A 25,115-nucleotide genomic window follows, 5' to 3' on the forward strand; every position below is an offset into this window, starting at 1 on the left:
CAGGCAAGGGTGAGTCAGGACCTGTGGCCAGGGAAATGATGAGGAATTAGCTGGAGGAGGGGAGGAGACAGATTGAGGAGTGTTGGCAAGGCTCTGTTTAGTTTCCTTCAATGTGCAGACCCTCACAGAGGAGTGTTGGAAGATGCCACGTCCAGCCCAGCACCTGACTTGCCATGTAATCACAGCCTTGCCTGAAATGTCTAGGACCACAAGGAGTCTAAATTCAGATTCCTTTTCTTTTTCTTTCTTCTTTTTCTTTTTAAAATGTATTTTGGGATGCTTATATATCCATGATGAAATATCTTAGAAGATAGCTCATAATCCAAACATGAAATATATTTGACTCATATACACCTTATACACATAGCCTGCAGGAAATTTTATGTGCTGTTTGTGTGTGTGCACACACATGCTAATGTTTTAACTGCGATCCTTCCCAGGAGGTGTGGAATCTCCCTGTGGATTCATGGAAATATTCTAAAGTTCCAGGTCATGGACTGCTTCTCCAATCCCAGGCTTCTTCCCTTCTCCCTAGACTGAACACCCCTTCCCTTATCAGGAAGACTAAAACACAGGCCCAGCTGGCCTCTGAATACTCTCCCTCCCCCATCCCCTCTCTCCCGGGCATATCCCCCTTCTTTATCTCCACTGGTCCCCTTTGGGCATTGGCACACAACTTGCCCTGTGTGATGATGCTGGGTTATTTCTCTAATGCTACTGTGAGCCTCTCACATCTTCATGCTTCTTCAGCATTGGGTGATTGCTGGGAGGTTGTTTGTTACACTGAAGGCAAGAAGAGGGAGCATTAAAAGATATCTTGGCTGACAGGAAGGGAGCTGTTGGTGTAACAACAGGAAGGGACTGGGCTTCCTCAAGGGTTGGCATAGTAAGATAGCACTGTTGTAAGAAGTGAGAGCCGGAGAGGACAACTGAAAGGGTGAGCTCAATGTCTTCCCTCTCCTGAAGCCATGTCTGCTGGGGCTCTTCCACCCAGGCCGTGACTGACCGCACGAGGGGAATGTCAATTGCTTTCCGCTTACTTCTTTGTGACCACGCCATTAGCTTCTCCCAGGAGTGTGAGGGATGCTGAGAGCAGAGCCTGGTCCAGGCATATCACGCACAGCCTGTGAGCATCAAAGTCCAGCTGGCCTGCCCACCTGCTGGAGCCTTTTAGGCTACTTCTTGGGACTAGCCCTCATGCTCTCACTGCTCACAGCCACGGCATTCAGATTGCTGCACAACCTAGGACATCAAACCTGGTCTCCAATTTTGGCTTCTACTTAGTTACACCCTCATTTGTGGCCTCAGACCCATGGGATACCTTCTCAGGAAGGTCTATGACACACCTGTGGTAGCACTGTCACTTGGGATCCACAGGGAATTGGTTCCAGAACCCCTGTGGGCACCAGTATATGCTGATGCTCAGGTCTGTTGTATAAAATGACACATAGTGCATAGCACCTGCACACCTCCTGCTGTATACTTTTTAAAAAGATTTACTTATTTTTTGTTTGAGAGGGAAAATTACAGAGAGAAGGAGACACACAGAGAACTTCCATCTGTTAGTTTACTCCCCAAATGGGAAACCAAGAGCTTCTTCCGGGCCTCCCACATGGGTGCATAGGCCCCAACGACTTGGACCATCCTCTGCTGCTTTTCCAGGTACATCAGCAAGGAGCTGGATTGGAAGTAGAGCAGGTGGGACTTGACCCAGTTCTAATATGGGATGCCAGCTCCACAAGCGAAGGGTTAATCTATTACTTCATGGCATTGACCCCAGCCCCGGTAAACTTTAATCCTCTCCAGATGACTTCCACTATCAAATTTTGTGTGAATGCTATGAATACCTGTTATACTGTGTTGTCTAAGGAATTGTGACTACAGGGTAAATCTATATATTTTCAGTACAGATATGATTTTTCTCCTCAGATATTCCACCTGCTGTCTGTGGAACCCACAGATGTGTAACGGGATGCAGAAGAGGAACTGCAATTTTCTTTTCACCTTTGTATTCCTCAGAGTCACACAAGGGTAGTTTTTCAGCTCATCTCTGGAAGCATGGAAATCAGTATGATCTCTTGTAAATTTTTTCCCCCTGAATTTCAAATTGTGGAGAAAACATGACTCAACTAGGATCTGAGAGACAGAGAAAGAGACAGATAAAGAGGTGCCATTGCAGCCCTCCCATTTGTCATCTCTGTAAAGCAACATTTGTAGCTCCCCTGCCCCATGTCAGGGCAAAGCACCGCCTCAGTTTGTCCCTAGCATAGCAGAGCAGACTCCCCCTTCCTTGTGGAGATTCTGGTGGAGGCAAAGGACTTCTCCCACTTCCTGCCCAAGAAACCCAGAGGTGAAACCCTCTTCACAGGTTACCAGAGATTGTCACAGTTTGCCTTGTCAGCAGAAGAGCACGTTCAGGGCTCACAGCAGGAAACTCAGAGTCCTGCCCCAGCCCCAGAACCACTGAGTGACTCAAGCAAGCGTTCTTCGTTGGGGTGGAGGGCCATCAACTTCGCCTCCTTTCTTTACTCTGATCTCCTTTTGTCTCCTCCCCTACCCTCTGACTCACCAACCTTGATAGGGAGGGAGCATTGCCTAGAACATTCCAACAGGCTGACACATCACAGCCCACGAGGGCACGGAGAGCACCAGTTCGTGCCCACTGAGAGAAAGCAGTTCTCCTGGGAACTGAGCTAGTCACCCTTTCTCAGAGCCGTACGTCCATGTTCTACAGATCAGCAAGAGCAACCTAACTCAGGGTTCCACCTGCTGGGGCCAGGATGGGTGATGCCATCATGGGGCGCTGGGGAGTCTCCCCAGTGCCAACAGACTCTGTAGAACAACATGAAATGGTCCAGTCACAGGCACCTGTGTGGTGAAGAGGCCCTACGCTTGAGTTAGCTTGGGCCAAACACCAGAGAGGCAAAAGGTGGCCATAGACAAGGATGGACTGACAGCCACGCCATGTTGGAGGGTCCATGCTGGAAAGCTACATGCTGATATGAAACAGCAACAATGGAGAGGCAGTGAAAAGGGGTTCTATGAGTTCAAGGACACAATGAGGTTTACACGACACTTGGGGTGAAAATCTGGAAATCGAGGTCTTCATTGTACCTTCAGGTCCCTGTATAACCAGATGATGGCGGTGTATTTGAGATTTTGCATTTCCTGCTTACTTTATGTGGAATGAAACAGCATCTCTGTTATCACCCAAAAGGATGCACAGGGAGCACAAACCCTTACATGATGGTGGCATTCAAAGAAAAAGTCCCAAGCATTCAGACACGTTGAAACAGGACTGGAAAAGACCAGGCATGGGTGCAAGTTTCCCTCTCCCCATGTGAGCTGTTTGGTGAGAATTTCAGGCCAGAAGGTCTGCCCAGCAAGATGAACAACAAACTCAGTCAGAAACTTCACAGCATCCATGAGTGCTGCCCACACACGTGGTTCTATAGGCTCACCTGGGGATGCCCCTGGGTAGGGGAACACAGAGGGCAGAGTTTTACAGTGTAGGTGACATCAAGCAAAACTGAAAGAAGGTGAGGAGGAGAGACAACGGGAAAGGAGGAATCAAGAAAGCACTGATGTCTAGTGCAGAGGGCTCATCCACAGGAGAAGCCAATGTTGACACAGTAAGAGTGGCAGGTGTTTGTCACAGTAAAGACGCACATTTAGGATGCTTGCGTCCCACGTCAGAGTTCCTGAGTGGGAGTCCCCGCTCCACTCCCAAGCTAAGTTCCTTGTCAAGACGTATTCCGGGAGGCTACAGACGATGGTTCCAATAATTACAATCCTGCTATCTCTTTGGGAGACATGGATTGAGTGCTAAGCTCTTGGCTTCAGCCTGACCCAACTCTGGCTGTTGCGAACATTTGTGGGGGAGTGAACCAGCAGAAAGGAACTCCGTGTCTATCTCTGCTTCTTTAGAGTAAGTTCTCCTAAAGTATCTCAGTGTCATTGGTTGAGGAAGCCTCAGCCTCTGGGAGAATGGCTTAGCTGAAGAGGAAGGCACTTAGGAGATATTTCAGAATGGGATGTAGTCTTGCTCAGTAACCCCAATCGTGGCTGCAGGGGAGCTTCGTCATTTGCCTATTAGAGTCACTTGATTCTTAAGCTGAAAGAATGGCTGCGTCCAGTTCATCTTGCAGACTGCATAACAGGACCCTCAGAACTTTTATCCATCACAAGAAAGGCCACCTGAGATACCACCCCAGGGCCAGCAAAAGAGAAGGGTAGTCAGTGCGCTTGCTATTCTTGGGGCAGGTCAGGAAATACCTCCTTTTGGTTGCTGCTCCTCGGCTGGGCTTAGCTAAAGTTTGTAAAGACACATCACTCCTTTGCCCTTTACAGCCTGGGGTAAACCAGTTGTCTCAGGAGGCAACCCTCCTCATAGCTGCAACCTCTTCCCAACTCTGCCTCTAAAACACAGTGAGTTAACACTTGCCAGAGAAAGCACTTTCTGAATTCCCAGACTCAGTGCTAAGGTAAGATTAACCTGGGATTGTATTCACCATAAAGTACCCAAACATCTGTGAGACACAGAAATTTTCACTGCTGAAAAGATAGAAACAGGATTCTTCTTTGTTATTTGTTAAAGGAATAGCAATAGGAGAGCCATTAAATGGAAAAGACATTAGAAATTATCTTCTAATGTAGCCCCTGGGTGGATTTTTCCAGAAAATATTACAGCTGGATCAATTACTCTTTCAAAGCATAGTTTTAGGTGATTACAAATGGCGAAATGGTACCTCAGAGACACAAAAATAAAAAGCTGTTGTTTTAATCAGGCTGTATGGGGCTCCAAGTTATTCCTACACTTGGGTTGAAATCCAACTCGTGGTCTGGAAATTAGTTGTGGACGCTGCTGATGATGTCTTCCCATTCACGTCATTGCCGTACTCAGCACCACCCCGAGTCAGTGTCTCAGGGGGGTCAGCCCAGCACGCCCTCCTCCTCTGTATGAGGGGGCCTTCAATCCCGGAGAGATGAGACAGAGAACAGAGGATTCCAGCGGAGACCATGGCTAATAACGAGAACACTTCCAAAGCTCCTTTCTGTCCCCACTGTCCCAATAAAGGAAGCAAGGTTTCTGAGTGGAAAGAACACTTTAAAGAAGTGAAGGCTACTAAGATAAAATCTTTGTAAGAAAGGTAAATGATTGCAGAATCCCATGCAAAGCAGTTTGTGTTATAAGACAAGAGATTTTTAACACTCATACCACCTCCATGAGTCCTTGTTAGCAAAATCACCAGAAATGCATGTCTCAGGGCTGGTCCTGTGGCACAGCATGTGGAGCCACCTCCTGCAGTTCTGGCATCCCCTATGAGCACCTGTCCCAGTTGTTCTACTTCAGATCCAGCTTTCTGTTTATGGCCTGAGGAGTAGTGAGGATGATGGTTCAAGGCCTTGGGCCCCCTGCACACATCTGGGAGAAACAGAAGCCCCTGGCTCTTGGCTTCAGATTGGCTCAGCTCTTGCCTTGACAACCATTTAGGGATTGAACCAGCAGATGGAAGATCACTCTGAGTGATCGGCCTTTCAAATAAAAACAATAAAAAAAAAAAAGATACGCAGGCTATCATCAAATTCTAGAAACACTGAAATGAATGTAACCTGGAAGAAAGCACATCAGTGACTTCCGGGGAGTGGGTCAGGTGAGGCAGGAGGGAAGGATGAGAGAGGGGCTGCAGAAAACCTTTGCAGGTGATGTCTTTGTCCATCACCTCGACTGTGACTGTGGTTTCCTGCACCACATACCGTTTTAGCCCACTATGGCCTGCACATACCAAAGAGGTCCCCTGGGATTACAATGGAGCTGAAATTTTCTATTTCCTGATGATACTGTCACTATCTTACTTCCTGGCTAAGTCCCTTACTCTTGTGTGTGCTGAAATTGGCGTAAACACACCCACCGTACTGCAGACCTAGCAAAGTACAGCAGATGCAAGTATGCATGGTGGTACATGGGGCTTGGCAACGATCCCAAAAGACCATGGGACTACCTATGCATTTACTAGACTATATTTTTTATCCTCACATTGCATTACTTTTACTTACATAAAACAAAGCTCTTACGATGTACCATGGTTTGCAGACAGCAGCCTCACACATCTCGTGCTACTTACATCTCTTCATTGTATCAAGAGACCACACTGAATGATCTGCAGGTGTTTGTAAGTACTCTCCATGATGTTTATGCAATAATAAAATGACCTAATAACACAGCTCTCAACACTTCATCCTGCCATGCAGCGATTCGTAACTATACAGATGTTGAAAATCTTCAGGTTTATTTATCAAGCTTATTTATACTTTGAAGATATGCAATTAATTGTATTGACCAATCACACCTCAAAAGAGCATTAGAAGTAAAGTATCCTGGCTACAACCTTGTGGCGCAGCGAGTGAAGCCACTGCTTGTGACACAGGCATCCCACTTCAGTGTGCTAGTTTGAGTCCCAGCTGCTCCATTCTTACTCAGTTTTCTGCCGATCCTCCTAGGAAGGCCGTAAATGATGGCCCAAGTCCTTGGGTACCTGCCACTCACATGGGAGGTCAGGATGGAGTTCCTGGCTTCTGGCTCTGCCCAGGCCAGTCCAGGCCATTGGGGCCATATGAAGAGTGGAAGCAAAGGGTAAAAAAATCTCACTGTGTTTCTCTGTGCCGCTCCATCTTTGTGTCACACAGCCTTTCAAACAAATACAATCAAACTTTAAAAATATTTTAAAATGTAAAAAAAAATACAATAAAACATCCTTCTAATTTTTCCCCACATGAAAAAAATCCCTACCCATCCTTCATTTACCTCTGGCGTTCCCTTTGTGATCTCCTGTCTCTCCAAAGAAGACAAAGCTGGCTTCTCTCCTCCTCCGTGCTCCACATGCACCTTCTGAACTACCTCTATCCTAGTTCATATCCATGTGGCACTAACAGGTTCTTTGTCGACCTTTATTTATGCTGGGAACCATTTCTACTTTTTAATTCCGATCAACATTCAAATGCATAGAAGTTTTTCTGATTAAAAAAAATAATAATAACATCCTACAACTTGTCTGTCCAGCACCTTGAGCTGTTTAGTGAAAAGATAGCCTAGAAACTTCATACACAGACCATAAGGAAATGCATAAGGCTGTTGTTTACATTTATAAAGACTAGCAATTGGTCAAGACACAAGTGCACAAGGCCTGGCAGAGGCAGACTGAACCTCCAAGCAGATGAGCAGAATGGTAAGGGGAAACCTTTGTAAAATGGTCTCTCCACCAGTCACTTGCAAATATTGAGTAGGAATTGAGGTTAAGAAACACTAGAGAGCCATTGTGGATATTTGGGGGAAAAAAAGCAGTGGATGGAAGATCTCTTTCTCTGTCTCTCATCTTCTCTCTCTCTCTCTCTCTGAAACTCAAGTAAAATAAGTTTTTTTAATCCAATTTTGTGTTGGAAATATGCTGCAGCAGGTTGGGCTGCCACTTATGACACCAGCATCCCATTTGGGAGCATGGATTCAAGCTCCAGCTACACCGCTTTGCTGCTAATGTGCCTAGGAAAGCAGCACAAAAGTTGCCCCAAGTGCTTAGGTCCCTGCCATGTCTGTAGGAGTCCCGGATGAAGTTCCTCGCCCAGCTCTGGTTGTTGCAGAGTGAGCCAGCAGATGGAAGATCTCTCTGCTTCTGTATCTCCTTTCCCTCCACTCCTGTCATTTTGCCTTCCAAATAAATAAATAAATAGTTTTAGTCCATTTTAACTTCCGTTAAGATCCTAGAGTTTCACCAACAGCTGGACATTACCAGCTTAGAAACCTAAGTTGAGCTTTGATGATCTGGGTGTGTTACTCAGCTGCCTCTTCTTCCGTTCAGAAATCTTCAGGTCTGGCCTGGAGTCCTGGAAGCTGCTGTTAGGTTGTCTTGAGAATCTTTAGCCATGTTTGAATTGTGGGAGCCTGGGAAAGGCACAGCAACCACACATCTCCCCATTGCAGCTAGAAGGAGTTCATGGCCAGCGGCTCCTGGCTCCGGCTGCACGGAATGTTGTCATTCTCTGCCAAAACAAACACTTGCCTGTGTGGGAGACCACTGGGCAACACACAGCTTTTGATGCACATGTCACTCCTCCAGAGAGCCTTTGTTAGGGGAGAGGAGAGGGAGGGGAGAGGCCTGTGTGCCAAGAAGTTGTGCTATGTCGTATTCTTACTTCCTGCAATGTGAGCACCAGGAGTCTGTGCAGTCGCCGTCGCCCAGGCAGTTCATGAGCCAGTTGGAAATGAGATTCTTCCTGGTGGATCACACAGTGAGTCTGATGAAATAATACTCTTTGGGTTTCACTCATGGTGACACACGTTCCGACCACAAAGGGGATGGGAGTCGGCTGGGGGCTGAGCTCCAACACCGGTAATTGTCACAAATGTTGGGATAGATCCAAGAGGTTTGTATGTCCTTTAATCCAACAAGCCTGAGACTTTCTTCTAGAAAACTGAATCTTTACTGTGATAAAACAAAAAATATTGCGGGAGTAGTTCAAAATGAAGGCACTTTGGAGTCATGGCCAGGAAATTCAAGTGTGGCTTTGAAAGTAGATTCAAGCTTGGGGAGCATGAGAGTATGCACCTTCATAGATGGATTTTTTTTCCTTCAAGGGGTTTTAAGTTTTCCTTTAAAATCGCCAGTGGGAGAAAGCATTTGGCATAGCCGTGAACTTACAGCTTGGGATGCCTACATTCCACACTGGAGCCCCTGGGTAGTAGTCCCAGCTCCACTTATTTTCAGCTTCCTTCTAAGCATACTTCAGGAGGCAGAAGTGATGGCTCAGGCACTTGGGTGGCTGCCATCCAGATGGGAGCTTTTGCTTGAATCGCTCCATTTCTGGATGTTGCAGGCCATCAGTGGAGGAAAGCTCTCCATCTCTCTTTCTTTCTCTCTCTCTCTCTCTCTCTCACTCTCTCACTCTCTCACTCATTCACACACACACACACACACAGAGTTGCTGACCACGTTCATACGATCTGCATCTGTCCGGCTTGCCTCTCAGCCTGACTCCTGGTTCACTGATGGGGATATATGACCACACTGGTATCTTCTTAAAACCGAGCATCAGATGTAAGAAAAATCTCACAACACAGAGTGAAAATTAACAGCTTGGCGAATTTAAAGATTCCCACTTCTGTTCTGCCCAGGCAGCCTCATTGGATGGAGAGAACAAATTGGTGTTTTAAAGTGGGCTGGCTTGGGGCAGGTGCCATGGCTTAACAGGCTAATTAATCCTCTACTTTCCTTCTTTCTTTTTTAAAGATTTATTTATTTTTTTTACTAGAAAGTCAGATATTCAGAGAGGAGAAGAGACAGAGAGGAAGCTCTTCCATCTGCTGATTCACTTCCCAAGTGGCTGCAATAGCCAAAGTTGAGCTGATCCGAAGCCAGGAGTCAGGAACCTTTTCCGGTCTGCCACACAGGTGCAGGGTCCCAAGGCTTTGGCCTATTCTCGACTGCTTTCCCAGGCCACAAACAGGGAGCTGGATAGGAAATGGGGCTGCCGGAACACAAACAGGCACCCATATGGGATCCTGTCATGGTCAAGGCAAGTAGGCTATTGCACTGGGCCCTAATCCTCCACTTTCAAGAGCCAACATCCCATATGGGCATAGGTTTGTGTCCTGACTGCTGAACTTCCCATTCAGGAGGTAGAAAAACTAGGAAAGCAGTAGAGGATGACCCAAGTCCTTGGGCCCCTACATCCACATGGGAGACTCAGAAGAAACTTCTAGCTTTGGATCAGCTTAGTTCCGGCTATTGTGACTATTCGGGGAGTGAACCAGCGAAGGGAAGAACTTTCTCTCTGTCTCCTTCTCTTTGTAAGTACATAAACAATAGAAGTGGACTGGCCAAGAACCTACATTGTCCTCCTTATTCTGTCCTGTCCAAACATCTGTCAGGGAGCAGATGGGTAAGGCTGAATGATGGAGGCGATGCAGAAAGGGGCTCTTGGAGTGGCAGGAGTTTGAATGCAGGTGTGCTGCCTGGGAGATCACAGCAGAAACCTGAGTAGGGCTGGGCAGCAGCTGAGCTAGGCAGGCACTGGGCACATCTCCCTCATGCAAGGGCCTTATAGCAGTGGACATTGGCAGTTTGGCAGAGCACTGGATTGGACCAAACAGGTAACCCAAAAGACAATGTTCTCCGTCCTGGGGACCTGAGAGGGCATCACAGCTCTGGGAGTGCATTTAGAGCAATTCCAGAGAAAATGCTTCTAATAAAACTCATGTGCACCCTCCCTCTCCTGGCTTTTCAATATGGTGAGCAGACACTAAACTAAAAATCTCCTTTCAAGCCACCCAGGGTACTGTGAATCATAGCTACCTGGTGTTGAGGAATTCCTCCTGGGTGCTCAGAGTGTGAGGATGCGTGAACAAAAACCAAAAACAGACTCAGAGGTACGGTTGGTTTTTCTTTGCCAGGCTGCACGGCGTGCCTTTCCAGACATGCAGGTCCCCAGTAGAGTCCATGTGTAGCCATTCTTCAGCCTTGGGCTGTGGCAAGCTCTGCACAGCCTCAGTCCAGGAATATTAAGTGTCTGTCTCCTCCAGCCTTTCTCTCCCGGGCCTGGTAACTTGAGAGTTACCACAAAGGAGGCATTCCAGACCTCACAGTGCCCTCCCCTGGAATGTGATAATCCCCACCCCCACCCCAGCAGAGGCCCTGCCCCCATGAAAAGCCCTTTCTTAGGTGCACTTAGGAGTGGGGGGTATTTAGCAATGGGTTTCCTCCTGCCAAAGAACACAAATGGCTGCTGGTCCCACTTCACAATGCCCTTGAGTTTCTGCGTTCCCAGGCTGCTGCCCGTTCAAAGCTGAAACAAAGAGCAGAACAAGGGACCTGCGGCTGGGGCAGACATTGCCTGTGTGCAGGATGAAGGCTGTGAGCAAATGAGTGACTCATGGCTGGGTGGGGATTGCCAGCAGCAGCTTAGAGGTGCCGTGGGCCCAGCTGGGCAGTCTCTACCCTGCACAGCCTCTGGGCTGGCAGTGTGGCTCTCGCCCTCAACCCTTGTTTCTGCATGGACCCGTGCCATTGGCTAAGCCCCAGCTAGCTCCTCCATTCTAACCCATGCTCAGTCAGGTCCTTAGAACTGCACATGACTCGTGTCAGACTCAACCAAGACCAACAGCATCAGGAGGTGATTGTTCAGCTCCATGGCCTGGTTCTCAGAGGAGTGCAGCCGATGAGGCCTAGGCAGCTCTACGGGGCCATGGAGGGAAATGAGCACAACAGTAGAGCTACTGGGGAGCACGGGTACAGAGGAGCACAGCCCTCACAGGGCATCAAGATCATCTCTGGAAGACCTTCCCGGTGCCATTGACCTCTGATACACTCTCCAGCTTGGGTCAGCTGCCAGGGAACAGCACAGAATTTAGTGAAGATGTGTTTAGTTTCAGATACAAGGGCTAGTGATATCTCTCTGGGGACAAGGAAGGGCCTGTGGGTGGAATTTATTATCTTCCCCTGAGGACTGTGGCCAAGGCCAGCTGTAGTATTTTTGGGGCAAGTATCAGGATTTCCACCTGGGAGGACATAATCTACATCTCCCAATAGGAAATCAGTGGACTTGCCCAGAGCCCCAACCCAAGGAATGATGGAAAGTAAAATGAATCTGGGCCCTGCAGCGTGGCCTAGCAGCTAAATTCCTTACCTTGAATGCATGGGGATCCCATATGGGTGTTGGTTCTAATCCCGGCAGCCCCGCTTCCCATTCAGCTCCCTGCTTGTGGCCTGGGAAAGCAGTCGAGGAAGGCCCAAAGCTTTGGGAACCTGCACCCGCGTGGGAGACCCAAAAGAAGTTCCTGAATCCTGGCTTCGGATCGGCATAGCATCGGCCATTGTGCTCACTTGGGGAGTGAATCATCGGACAGAAGATCTTCCTCTCTGTATATCTGACTTTCCAATAAATAAATAAATCCTTCAAAAAAAAAGTGAAATGAATCAATAGTCTCCAAGCAAGTACACATGATGCTCTCACCTTGTCAATTCTCTGACTTGAGGTCGGGAAGATCAAGACGCCTCCTTTGTTGAAGAATATTCCTGTTGGCATCCTGCTAAGTGGGAAAAAAACAAAGCACGCCTGCATTTTTAATGTGCCAGTTTCTGTATAGGAAAGAGGAAATCTTTCAGTCTTCCTTTGGTACTTGGGCATGGTTCCAGGCCTGCCATGAGCAGCAACATCTGCAGCTGCACTGGTCCATTTGCAAGGATTTAGCTGAACAGGTGACAGCCAGTCCGGTTTTGGCCTGCATCTTGTTCCCAGGGTAACCCTGGAGGTCATCCCAAGTATGGGGAAAGAAACTATCTTAGCCAATTGCTATAATGTTGATGTCTCTGAAGAATGTCCTGGTGCTTTCTGGATAGTCACGGACAGCCTTGTCTGTGAAATTTTCTTCTTGCTTCATGTTGTGGAGAGCTACGTGTCTCAGAGATTTCTCAAATCACTCTTCCCAAGTCCCTTTAAAAAATTACACTTTATGCAGTTCTAGGTGTATCCTGCATTGGTCCCTTAGCCTTTGGTAGCCCATCCTCACACACTGGAATTTTTCAAAAATACCCAGCTATAAAATAACTTTTGCATGGCTGGTGTTGTGGCACAGTGAGTTAAGCTTATATTTGCAATGCCAGCATCCCAAATAATTGCTAGTTCACTTTTCCTCTGCTCTGTTTTGGATACAGCATCCTTCTCTTGTTCTTGGGAAAGTACTGGGCCCTTGCCACCCATGTGGGAGACCCAGATGAAATTCCAAGTACCTAGTCCTAGTCTGATCTGGCCCTGGCTGTGTGGTCATTTGGGAAGCAACCCAATAGATGGGAAATTTCTTTTTCTGTTTCTACCCCTCTCTGTCACTCTGCCTTTCAGATAGATACAAACATCGAAAAATATTGCTTGCATATAACTTATATACATCCTTCTGTACATTTGTACACATCACTAGATTGCTTTTATTAACTCACTGTAAGTGCTATATAAATCACTGTGACACTGTACTGTTTAGTAAATAAAGATGAGGAAGTTGGCATATTCAGTACTCATACAATATATCCTTCAAATATTTTTCAGGTCATGGTTAGTTGATTCTGAGGATGTGGTACCAGCAGCCAAAAAAGGCCAGCTGTCTTTGTGACCACTCATGTGTGCTAGCTAAATACAGGAGGCATAAGACAGACATTGGCGAGTTTAGTTACTGCAGCAGGTAGATAAGAGCAGGTGGAAGGGAGGAAGGACTGGAACAGGGCAGAAGGCTCGGGGCAGTGAGGTAGCACTTGGCGTGTGTGTGCATGCCTTGTCTCATGCTTTGGCCTTGTGGTGCTGTGCTACCTTTTGCACACTCTGAATACTGAAACCGGTGAAGCTAAGTGTAAGAGACAATCCCTATGATTCTTTTAGAAAAACTGAAATGCATCTGTGAAATGCATTGTGGTGGTGAGAATGATCAGTAAACTGAAGGCATCAGCAAAGAGCAGTTTGTAAAAATCTGTTATAAACTCTGAAGTCGGGCCCGGCGCGGTGGCGCAAGTGGTTAAAATCCTCACCTTGCACGCCCGGGATCTCATATGGGGGCCCGTTCTAATCCTGGCAGCCCCGCTTCCCTTCCAGCTCCCTGCCTGTGGCCTGGGAAAGCAGTTGAGGAAGGCCCAAAGCTTTGGGACCCTGCACCCGTGTGGGAGACCCGGAAGAGTCTCCTGGCTTCGGATCGGCATAGCATTGGCCATTGCGCTCACTTGGGGAGTGAATCATCGGACGGAAGATCTTCCTCTCTGTCTCTCCCCCTCTCTGTATATCCACCTTTCCAATAAGAATTAAAAAAAAAAAAAAACAAATCCTTAAAATAATGGGAAGATACAGAACTACAAAAAATATTTAAAAAACAAAAAAACCAAAAAGAACTCTGAAGTCAAGGGGCCGGTGTTGTGGCCCAGCAAGTAAAACTGCAGCACGTCATTTCGGCATTCCGTATCAGAGTACTGATTCAAGGCCCAACTGTTGTGCTTCCTCTCCAGCTCCCTGGTAGTGTGCCTGGGAAGGAAGCAGCAGATGATCCAAGTCCTTGGGCCCCTGCCACCTGAGTGGGAGACCTAGTTGGAGTTCTCTGGACTCCTGGCTGCAGCATGGACCAGCCCTGGCTGGTGGAGCATTGGTGAGTATGAACTTACAGTTGGAGGTGCCCTTTCTGTTTTTGATTCCCTGAATTTTTTCAAAACACCCTTAGACAAAAATAGCTTTTGCAGGGCCTGTGTTGTGGTACAGTGCTGAAGCATTAAACCCCTTTTGGAACTGGCATAAGTGTTTGTGTGTGTGTAAACTCTGCCTTTCAAGTAAATATTTGTTTTCATCCTGAAACTGAATCCTACACCATCTAGAAAAGGGAATATAGTGTCTGTTCCTCTTCCCTGGAGACCTCCTAAGGGAGATTAGCAATCAGCATGTCAAGGGCTGGCAGGCACAAATGGCTTTTCAGGATCATAGGTCAGCAGGATTGGGTCTAGGTCTGTGGCACAACACCTGGGATGCCTTGAAACTTTACATTCTTATTTCCTGCCTCTCTTCCTTCTTTGTGTTCCATATTCTATTTTGTTCACTTTTCTCCATGCCCAATTATCCCTGACAAAGTAGTAAGGCAGAAAGTCTGAAGACATAACCTTTAGGTCCATGAGAGCATGTTAATTGTTGCACATCTGGCATACGGCTGTTGTTTTCTAGAATCCAGCTGAAACCATGTCTGGCCAACAAGGGAACTGAAAAGATTCGAATCCCGCATTTACAGTATGTGACCCATGTGTATATTCAAATCTTCGCCTGTTGGCATACACAGCAATCTTGGGGAAACCTGACTGGCCTTCCCACACTCCATAAAGTTGCTCTGGACACACTTAAGTCTTGATAAAATGGTCCAGACCAGAAACAACTGGGTGTCTAGGCGCTGGGCAACACTCCACATTGGTCACAGTCTTCTGGGTCCAATCCCACTCTCTCCAAACTCAGCAATACCATTTTTAGGTTACTGGGGACTCCTTTTCCACGTCCCAGAAGCCATCAAGGTGCATACCACACCTGCCACCCAGTGTCAAAGTCTTCTCCCTAGAATACCAGGTACAAACAAGGCTGCCCCGTTTACTTGCATTCATTAGTGCTTGCCAAGAGAATGAACAATTTGTGAAGCCATCTTACTCTATTTGTCCCCAAAGACTTTATTCTAGTCTTTCATTTTGAGCAATGACATCAGCGAGGCTTACTTTTGGCTTCTAATAGATCAATCCTATTCATATCACTATTAGGTGTAACAAGGGGATCTTACATTGCAAAGCTCTAACTTTCAGTGAGATTTGGTTAGGCTTATCCTTAGCTCTTCTAAGACTCTTGGGTAGGAAAGGCTGCCTCGTGGATTGGCTGTGTATTCCGAGAACAGATTTCAGAGAATTCAAACAGCTTGTGTCTTCCCTATTCTGAACTGTCAGGTTGTTTTGTGTACATGTGTACATCACAAGCATTTTTTGTCAACCCTAAGCTCTTGAAAACCAGAAAGTGTGAAACAGAGTAGCTGACTATAGCTCCTCAGAGAATTGTCTTTGTGGATCTGAGCCCTGTGTTAAGATAAGCAATCCCTATTTTGCTTCTGGCAAGAATATAGCAATTTATATGTGAGGTTTCTTAATGCCTACAGACAAGAATTAAGGAGAAGAGAAGATTCCACATTTGGCACAAAAATGAGAAAGACCCATGAACAAACAAATTACAAATGGGGGAAGGACATGGGGGAAATTCGACTCCTAGCCTTGGAGGAGAAGCAGAGATTTAAGTGTCAGTTGTTGGGTTGAAAGCCAGGCCAGATGGACACTGGACAAGCTCGCACAGGCCTCCAACCTCAACTCTGCAGGACCAGTGAGAGCTTCCTGGTTTCATCTATTCAAGGCCAGAGCTTCCCAAGGGCTACAGTCATGCAACTGAGGCATACTTCGAAGTAGCAAGAACCCCTGAATACTTAACTCCCAAATTTAGTGAGACTGCAGTTGTTTGTCAAATTTGAGAGGTCTTGAGAAAATTCAAGGGCAACACATTATGAAAAAATTACACATGAGGCTCAAAAAAGTTCTTGCACCAGGATAAACTTATTTTTGAACTTCATTTCTTCATTGACTTTTTGTAGTGTTTTTGTATTTGTATAGCACATGGTATGCCAATCACGGAGGAGGCCAAGCTAAGGAGATGAGTGGGCGGCATGGATGAAGCCAGATGTGAACCCTACACAGTGCATTTCACCACAGGTGGATGGAAAAAGGTGACCTTTGTTAGAAAAAAAGAGTTGTTTTTTTTTTTTTTCAACTACTATTCGGGCTTAATTCAATGCCTTCAAACAAAGAGTCTTTGACAATTTTCCTTCACAGTGAAGCACTGGAAAAGGCTTGTTCCACCTGAGGAGTTTTTTCCTAACTTTCACATAAAAGAATTCCATCACCAGTTGTTTTTTTTTTTTTTCCCTAGGTTGGTGGGCACCTCAGAAGTTAGTTTTAGGCTTAATTGCTTTCATGCTTCTCAACCAATTGCTACATTTTTTCCTTTGCTCTCCCTTAGTTGTTGTTTCATTTTTGCTCTTAAAAATCTCTTCCATGACTTTATTTTTCCCCCTTGAGGTGGGTGGCATATTAACAAGGTATAATTAATTCAGGGATTGCAAATGTGCCTTGTGAGAAGCGAGTTTCCAAGTGGCACTGTACTTCCCTGGCAAAATTGTTGTTTCCTCCCTCTCCATTGTTTACTTGAAATGAGAAAGAACAAGAAAGCAAAAGACAGCAAACGGAGGGTGGAGGGTTTGCCTGGAAAATTCCCAGGAACAAACAATGTTCAAATAACAGCCTCCGAAATAGACAGGTGCTACAGAGAATGGTGCAGGACACACAGAGCTGGGAGTTGGCTTGAAAGGGGTCTTTGCTCAAGGTGCAAACAGCAAGTCACATTACAAATGTGCTCGCAGGTGCTCTTGGCCACTATTGCGGGAAATAGAGATGTGTGTGCAGTCGGGGGGCTGAAGGGGACCCTGGCAAAAGCAGTGAACATGCAGGTGAATGTGAAAGCTTCCCCTCTTGGTCACTAACCACAGTCCCAGATTTCTTGGCCACCCATTAAGATCTCTGTGTCTGAAACTGTCCAGAGTTCCGAAGGAGACAGACCTCCATAATGGCTGGTCTCTCTTAGCCTGACTGTCCCTTATCAAAGAATCCCATGGCTTGAGGGAGTGAAACAGCTGACTCCACAAGGTTCTAACCACAGGACTCAAGAAGTCCTTGGCACTGATAAAACCAGTGGCCATTATTGCCTAGAGAGGTTTGATTAGGGAAATTCCAGGTTTGGGACACAAGGTAACTACCACTTACTTGGAAACCTCCCAGGTCAACTGGAGCCCCACCTAGCCATCACAAATTCCTTAAAGAGCATGGCACCACTGACCAATCAAAGGAAGGTCACGGGCACTACTGATCAATGAGGAACTTGGACTGGAGCTGGTTTCGCACCTCTCAACCCCTATTTCAATCTGTAAGAACCTTCACTCTTAACTCCTTGGAGGAGCAGAAATGAAACATTAGCTGCGTGGCTCCTTGCTCTGCCTTACAGTGAATGCCTACTCTTCCCACTCCCTGCCAGTGGTTGGCGTTCTGTATTCGGTGAGGAGACCCCAGTTTGGGGGTTCTGCGGCAATGCCAATAGCAAATCCGAGATGTCGTTCAGCAACACTAACAAGACTGTGTTAGTGTAATAATCAGAAGCTTTTAGGTAGAAGTATAAGGGTTTGGAGCTGTTTCCTTTCAAATGAGTTAATTTTTGACTTTTTGAACAAACCTAGTTTGGAGGAGGGAAAGATTTGGTGCCTCCCAACACTCTTTATGCATTGTTAAAGGCACAGGAGCAACTGTGGACCAGACAGGGGTGCCAGGAAATGCATTAAGAAAGAATGGGTTTTTAGGAAGGGAAATCTGAAGGAATTCAGAGCAGGCGACAGGAACAGAGAGAGACTTGGTTTGTGACAGTTATTTTAGTGTAGTACAGAGTGGCGGCTTGCCACTGGCACTCCATTCATTCCGTTCCTTCTCCCACACCTTTTCCCAGCACCTGTTTGGCACCGACTCTGCTGACTACATCATCCAAGCTCTGTCCTTCCTGTAAGTAACCTGCCCTCCTTCAAGTAAATAAATAATGCAGATGACAGGTTGGGCACAAGGGGGGCGCAAGGTAACTTTGCACATTCTCTTCCAACTCTGGCTGTAGACAATTCCTAAAAGGCCCCTCCTGGTCTGCATGCTGGGCCTCGGCTTTTGCCTCCCTAGTCATCTTCAGCTCTCTCAACCCTGCCCTTGTCTCCCACGGTGAGCTCCTGCAAAAGGCTCTGCAGTTGAACCACCTGGAGAGGACTGTTTGCTGCCAGGCTGCTGACTGATAGAAAGGGTGATGGGCTTGAAGCTATGGGGTGCACTTCCCAGCCAAGGGGCTCACACAGCGAAGTGTGGGTTCTTTCTGGCAGACTGCTAAGGCTCGGGTGAAGCAGGAAGGATGAATTGGTCCCCACATGTGCAGGACTTGGTTGATGAGGCTCTAGTTGATACACCAATGCAAGACCAAGGGTGCTACAGTCACTTTCACCACTCAAGACATTACTGTGCTTGGGGATAAAAGAAATCTGTTCAAGACCCAACCAAACATATTTTTAATGGAATTTTTTTTCTTGTTAAATAACAATTTACCAAAAGGGTGACCAGATCTCATCGGGGGCAAAACTTGTACTAGAAATGCATAACATTACAGAGGAAAATAGGGGAGGGCTTGGTGAGGAGGCCAAGGCCAAGGGCAGAGGCCACCCTTGGTCTTCCATATTTATAGATATTTTATATATACATTACATCCGAGTGTGACAGGCATCTGTACCATTTCCCAGGAAGACAAGGGTGTTTCTAAGGCAAGGCAAGGGCAATGATGGGGGAGGGACAGCCAGAGCTCAGGGCTGGGGTGGGAGGGCTCAGCTCAGAGCAGCTGCAGGAGCTTCAGAGACTGAAGGAGCGCACGGGGCTCCGCCGAGGCCAGATACTGGCAGCACAGCCAGTCCTCCAGCTCCACACCCCGCCGGCGGTCCACTGCCTTCTCTGCAAACTTCATCATCATCAGGGCGCGCTTCATGTCGATCCAGTTGTGCAGTGTGCTGCACAGCGCCTCCTCCGAGGGTCCCGGCTGCTCCACCAGCTCACGCCGGGGCCCCCACAAAAGGCACTGCAGCACACGCTTCGCCTCGCCGATGCGGATGCGTTTAATTGGGTCGGCCTCAAGCAGCAGGTGTGCCAGCTGCTGCAAGCCAGGCGAGTAGAGGGACAGGGCCGGCAGTGGGGGCAGATCCTCCTGGCGGTAGTCCTGCTCCCGCAGCTGCGCGCGCACCTCAAACGGGTTGGGCTGGTGCAGCAGCTCATAGATGAGGATACCCGTCTGAAACTCATCGAACTTGCGGTACTGGGAGGCCGACACAATCTCTGGGGCTAGCCGGGCCTGGTTCTTCTTTTGCTGCATGTTGGTGGAGCCGCCCGGCTTCTGCTTGGCCTTTAGGAAGTTGCTGATGATCAGCCGGGGCAACTGCTTATCACCGGGAGCGCCCTGGCAGGCTGGGGTGGCAGCGGGGCTCGGGGTGGCGCCGGCTCCGGCCACAGAGGTGCTGGCGGAGGAAGGTGCAGCTGGGCCTGGAGTTGTGGCGGTGGTGGAAAGAGCGGCGGGGCCAGGGCCGGGGGTTGAGGCGGCGGGGTTGGGGGTGGAGGTGGCCTGCGGCACGCAGCGCACCAGCAGCAGGTTCTCCAGGCACAGGTCACGATGGATGACCCCATGCTCCTTCAGGTGCTCCAGCCCGTTGCACAGCTGCAGAAGCAGGAAGCACACGCGCCGCTCATATGCCTCGGGCTCTGCCCGGTGGCTGGCAGCCGAGTCCCGCACGAAGTCGGAAGCAGTCTGGTGCGGCACCTCGCGGGTGATGACCACCACGCAGTCCTGCTCCTGGGCAGGGGGCTGTGCGGTTAGGGCTGGTGGAGGGTCCTTTGGTGCCTCGGGAGGGGCCAGCATGCTGGACGGCACGGAGGCCACAAAGTGGCCACAGTCCTGCTGGATGTTGAAGTGGACGGGCACAGAGGGGCTGCAGTAGGAGGCTGCTTTTGGCTCAGGAGTCTTACAGATCTGTGAGGTCAGGGAAGGAAGCAGAAGCGAAGTCAGCAGGGAACCCTGTCCATGCGGGTGAAACTGCACTTCCCCCTACCTCACACCGTATCACACACAGACTTAAGACTACGAGCAGACAAACACAAATTTTAGGTGGAAAAAAATCACAGCAGAGAATCTTTGAAACCTTAGGTTGGACCAAGCATGGTTCACAAAAGGAAACAATAAAGTTAAACCTGACCTCATCACTTTTTTGCTTCAAACCAGTGGTTTAGAAAGCTAAGTCACTGGGGTGGATCCCACCTCTGCTTTGAATCTGGCTTACTTAGTACGTGCCCGGGAGGCGGTGGGTAAAGCTCCAGTGCCTGGGTTTCTGCCACTGTTGTGGGAGACCTGGATGGAGTTTCTGCCTCTTGCTTTGGCCTAACCCAGCTCCAGCTGCTGTGTGCATTCTACCCAGAGGATAGAATCTACTCTCTCGCCTCTCTCTCTCTGTCACTCTGCTTTCAAATAAATAGTTTTTTTTTAAGACATCATTGAAGAAAACTGAAAGATAAGGAATAGGCTGGAAGATTCTAATACTTGCCAAGCACATATCTGATTAAGGACTTGTACCTAGAATTTACAAAACAAATCCCTTCTAACTTCTCAGTCTTGTGGCAATAACCCAATTTAAAAATGGGCCCAGGTATGAATAGACAACTAGCCAGATTTACAGAAGCAGACAGGTGCACGTGGAAAGATGCTTGACATTATTAGTTATGAGGAAACTACAAGTCAAAACAGATCAAACGGCCCCCTCACATCCACTGGCATGGCTTTAATAAAAGACAAGCTGGGGCTGATGCCATGGCGAAGTAGGCCAAGCATCCTCCTGCAGTGCTAGCAACAGTTTTGGGTGCTGGCTCGTATCCCAGCTGCTCCACTTCTTTAAAGATTTATTTTTTTATTATTTTTCATTGGAAAGGCGGATATACAGAGAGGAGAGACAGAGAGGAAGATCTTCCGTCCGATGATTCACTCCCCAAGTGAGCACAACGGGCCGATACTATGCCGATCCGAAGCCAGGAGCCTCTTCCGGGTCTCCCACGCAGGTGCTGGTTCCCAAAGCTTTGAGCCGTCCTCGACTGCTTTCCCAGGCCACAGGCAGGGAGCTGGAAGGGAAGCGGGGCTGCCGGGATTAGAACGGGCGCCCATATGGGATCCCGGGCGTGCAAGGCGAGGACCTTTAACCACTTGCGCCACCGCGCCGGGCCCCGCTGCTCCACTTGTGATTTAGCTTCTTGCTCATGGCCTGGGAAAGCAATGGAGGATGGCCCAAGTATGTGGGCCCCTGCACCCATGTGGGATACTCAGAAGAAGCTACTGGCTTCTAATTAGCTCAGATCTGGCCATTGTGGCCCTTTGGGGAGTGAACCAGGGGATGGAAGACCTTCTTTCTGTTCCTCCTTTCTGTGTAAACCTACCTTTCTAATAAAAATTTTTAAAATATTAAAAAATACATTTAAAAAATCTCTCACTTCCTCTATAATTCTTTCAAGTAAAATCAATAAATCTCATTTTATAAAAAAAATAAAATGCAGGCAATAACAAGAAACTATAAAGATACAGGGAAATGGCAACCATGTTACAAAGCTGGTGGGAAGGTCACACGGAGTAGCCACTATGGAGCACAGTTAGGCAACTGAGTAAAAAGTGACCCATTGAGACAGGGCTCCCTGCAGAGCCACATGCAGTGTGGCACAGGCAGGAATACATCCCTCCAGCCACAGTATGCACTGAATGAATTCTCATGAAGCCAGATGGAGTTAACATAGCAATTGGCCTCATCTGCCATCTTGCTCACCTGAAAAGGTAGCTGCCTGGCAGCAGATAAGTGGAACCGCTGGCCTGTTCCCTCCTTGGGTAATCTCGGGGGCTGTGGGAGGCTGGACATCTGTAGGACTTGGCCAGGTCCTCATGGGTTGCCCTTGTTTTCTAGATACTCAAACCTATTGGCTGGCACAGCCTGCAGGGCTGACTCAGGTAGAACTGCCAAGTGCAAGGGTGAGTCACAATGACCCAAAAGCAAACAGAAGGCTGTCCAGGGCACGGGGAGCTCAAAGGCCCTCTCTGAACTGAAGGAGGGAATGCGCCACCTCCAGCTGCTCTGTGGGAAGGGTGCCCATGTCTGTCTGGGGTCTGCCCTGTCTGCTGGCAGCAGCACCCACCTGAAGAGCTCTAGCAGTGCTAATCACGGTCCGACGCCACTCAGCTGTGGAGCTGAGCCGGCCCTAATAGCCCCTGTAATTACTGCTGAATGGGAAGGAAGGTAGTAGATCATCAGCTCTCTCACTCCGGTATTGCGCAACCTTGCTCATGCTTTGTAGAAGCAAGGATCAGTGTGCAATCGCGAGCAGAAAGACCTCTCACACCTACCTATAAACCTCCTGAAAGTAATTTCCAACTAGCTTTACCTCTTCCCCTGTTTTGTTCTGCTCTGGGTTCCTGCTTTGCGGCGAGCCCAACAGCATGGACACAGTGTCACTTGCGTGCAGCTCATGTGTGGAGCAAGCATCTTTCCAGAGACTTATTTATATTGTGACTCTGCAAGCTTTCTCAGCGTGAACCTGGCACAAAGGAGATCATTCAGTCTGCCAAGGGAACATCTTCAAAGCAAATTGGAGTTGGGGGTGGGAGAATGCATTAATTTCATGATCTTTCTATTATGGAAACTAAATGGAAATGAAAAGAAAAATGTGTTTTATTCCAGACACTGCTTCATTTTTGTGGGAGCAGAAATGATGCTGATATACATGTGCAAGGGAAATTGACCTCGGCTGTGTTTGTCTAGCTCATCCACTGCACTTTCATTTTATTTTATTTTTGAAGGATTTTATTTGCTTTCATTGGAAAGGCAGATTAGTTTTAGGGAGAGAAAGAGAGACAAAGATCTTCCATCTGCTGGTTCACTCCCCCAAATGGCCAAAACAGCCAGAGCTGAGCTGATCCAAAGCAAAGAGCCAGGAGCTTCTCCTGGGTCTCGCATGTAGGTGCAGGTTCCCAAGGGATTAGGCCATCCTCTACTGCTTTCCCAGGCCACAAGCAGGGAGCTGGATGGGAAGTGGAAAAGCTGGGACATGAACTGGTATCTATATGGGATCCCGGTGCTTGCAAGGTGAGGGTTCTAGTCATTAAGCCATGGTGCCAAGCCCTGTGCTCTGATTTTAAATGGCAGCCTCAGAAATACCAGCAAACTCAAGAAGCCTTGGCAGGGGAATAGCAGGTCTTGAAAAGACTCTTGCATATGTGTGGCTCAGTGGCTAAACCGCTGTGTGAGGCGCCTACATCTCATACTGCAAGGCCGGAGTCATGCCCCAATGCTGATTCTGACTCCAGCTCCCTGTTAATGTGCCCCTTAGAGACAATGAGTGATGGTTTAAGTACTTGAGGCCCTGCCACCCATGTGGGAAACCTGATTGAGTTCCTGACATATGGGCATTTAGAAAATGAATCAGCAGGCAGATTGTTTTTTCCTTTCTGCCTTTCAATTGGCAATAAATAAATAAACAATAAATAAATAAAGGAACTGTATTGCAAACAAACACTCCAGCACTCTGATTTGGCCTCTGTAGGTGCGTGGGAAGAACTTTACTGTGTCCCTCTCAGGGATCTGCTAGACTCTTGCAGTGCGGCATTCCACGCTACTATGCAGCTTCCATGCAATGTCACAGTGGATCTCACTAAGCCGGAAGTCGTAGCTGCTATTATAGATGTGGAAACTGAGGTTTCAGGAAGTGAGATTACCCATCTGGAAAGTGTTCTGGAGGTCGAAAGCATAGGCTTTGGAATAAGCAATATCAGCATTTGAAACATGAGCTCAGTAAGGTAGACTGGCTGTAGGAGATCCTCATTCCTTGTGGTAGCTATGTTTTATTGTATACAAACCACAAATAACAAAGTTGTGAATATGGAACCACTGCTCCTAGGGGAAGCACTGGGTGAGGTTCCTACAAACTTCTGGTCAATTTTCTCACCAGCCATTCACGATGTAACTGAATGTGATGCGTATTTCTATTCAAAGACAGTTTGCCAATGAGCATCAAGCTCACTGTCCATGGCACGACTGCACCTGCCTGATGCTAGCTAATCTAACACACGTATGTTCCCTGGACAGTGCATCATGGTTTTACTGTGCTTGGGAACCTCACAGCACTGCGGGGCTATGCCTGGGGGTGAAGGAGGGGACATTTTAAGCTGTATCTTCACAAATAAAAATCATATGCCAACAACAACAACAAAAGTGAAACACGAGATCCTGAGTGGACTGTTGGAGGCGACTCTGGCAGGAAGAAAGTTGTAGCAATATGGCAGAGCTGAGCCTGGGAACATGCATGCTGTGGGCGGGGAGGGGAAGCAATTTTCCCCTCACGTGAGCACCCACTGATGACTTGAGAACATTCCACAGTGCTGGTGTGGGGACTGTAAACACATTTTTCAAACACAGACTATGAAGGTCAATGGTATTTATCACAACGCCTGTATTCTCCTCTGTATAAGGGGACAATGACAGTCCCCGGCCCTGGGACCACCACGGGGAGGACCCGAAATGCAGCAGATATGACTGCCAAACTCTGGCCTGTCTTATGGTGCAGTGCACAGGCACTGGGTCAGGTTGCTATGGTGACAGCTCTTGCCTTTTCCACTGCAGATGTCTGGGGGTGCTGAGCAGTGCAAGCCTTGCTCGCACGTGTGGCACAGCTCACGCAGGACTGCTGCAAGGGACCTGGGGAGCGGTTCCAATGCCCAACCCCCTTTTTCTTCCTCAAGGGGATCAAAAATCAGGGGCTCTAATGGAGCCGCAGAGGGTCTGCACAGAGATGTAAATGAAAGAGCAGAGTCCCTGGCAACTGGACTGGAAGCATTTCAGA

At 47.9% G+C, this 25,115-nt stretch overlaps 1 protein-coding gene across 1 annotated transcript in view; it reads right to left on the reverse strand.

Moving 5' to 3' along the window:
- Positions 1-18,708: 18,708 nt before the first annotated feature.
- The window catches only part of PRAG1 (PEAK1 related, kinase-activating pseudokinase 1), a 49,685-nt gene continuing 43,278 nt past the window's right edge, over positions 18,709-25,115 (reverse strand). The window contains exon 6 of the mRNA XM_040965838.1: positions 18,709-20,223. Coding sequence (XP_040821772.1) covers positions 19,039-20,223 — 1,185 coding nt within the window. The 3' untranslated portion in view covers positions 18,709-19,038. The remainder of the gene's footprint in view (positions 20,224-25,115) is intronic.

This window comes from Ochotona curzoniae, unplaced genomic scaffold (genome assembly GCF_017591425.1).
Source record: "Ochotona curzoniae isolate NIBS_2020 unplaced genomic scaffold, NIBS_Ocur_1.0 scaffold_4505, whole genome shotgun sequence".
Classification (NCBI taxonomy): domain Eukaryota; kingdom Metazoa; phylum Chordata; class Mammalia; order Lagomorpha; family Ochotonidae; genus Ochotona; species Ochotona curzoniae.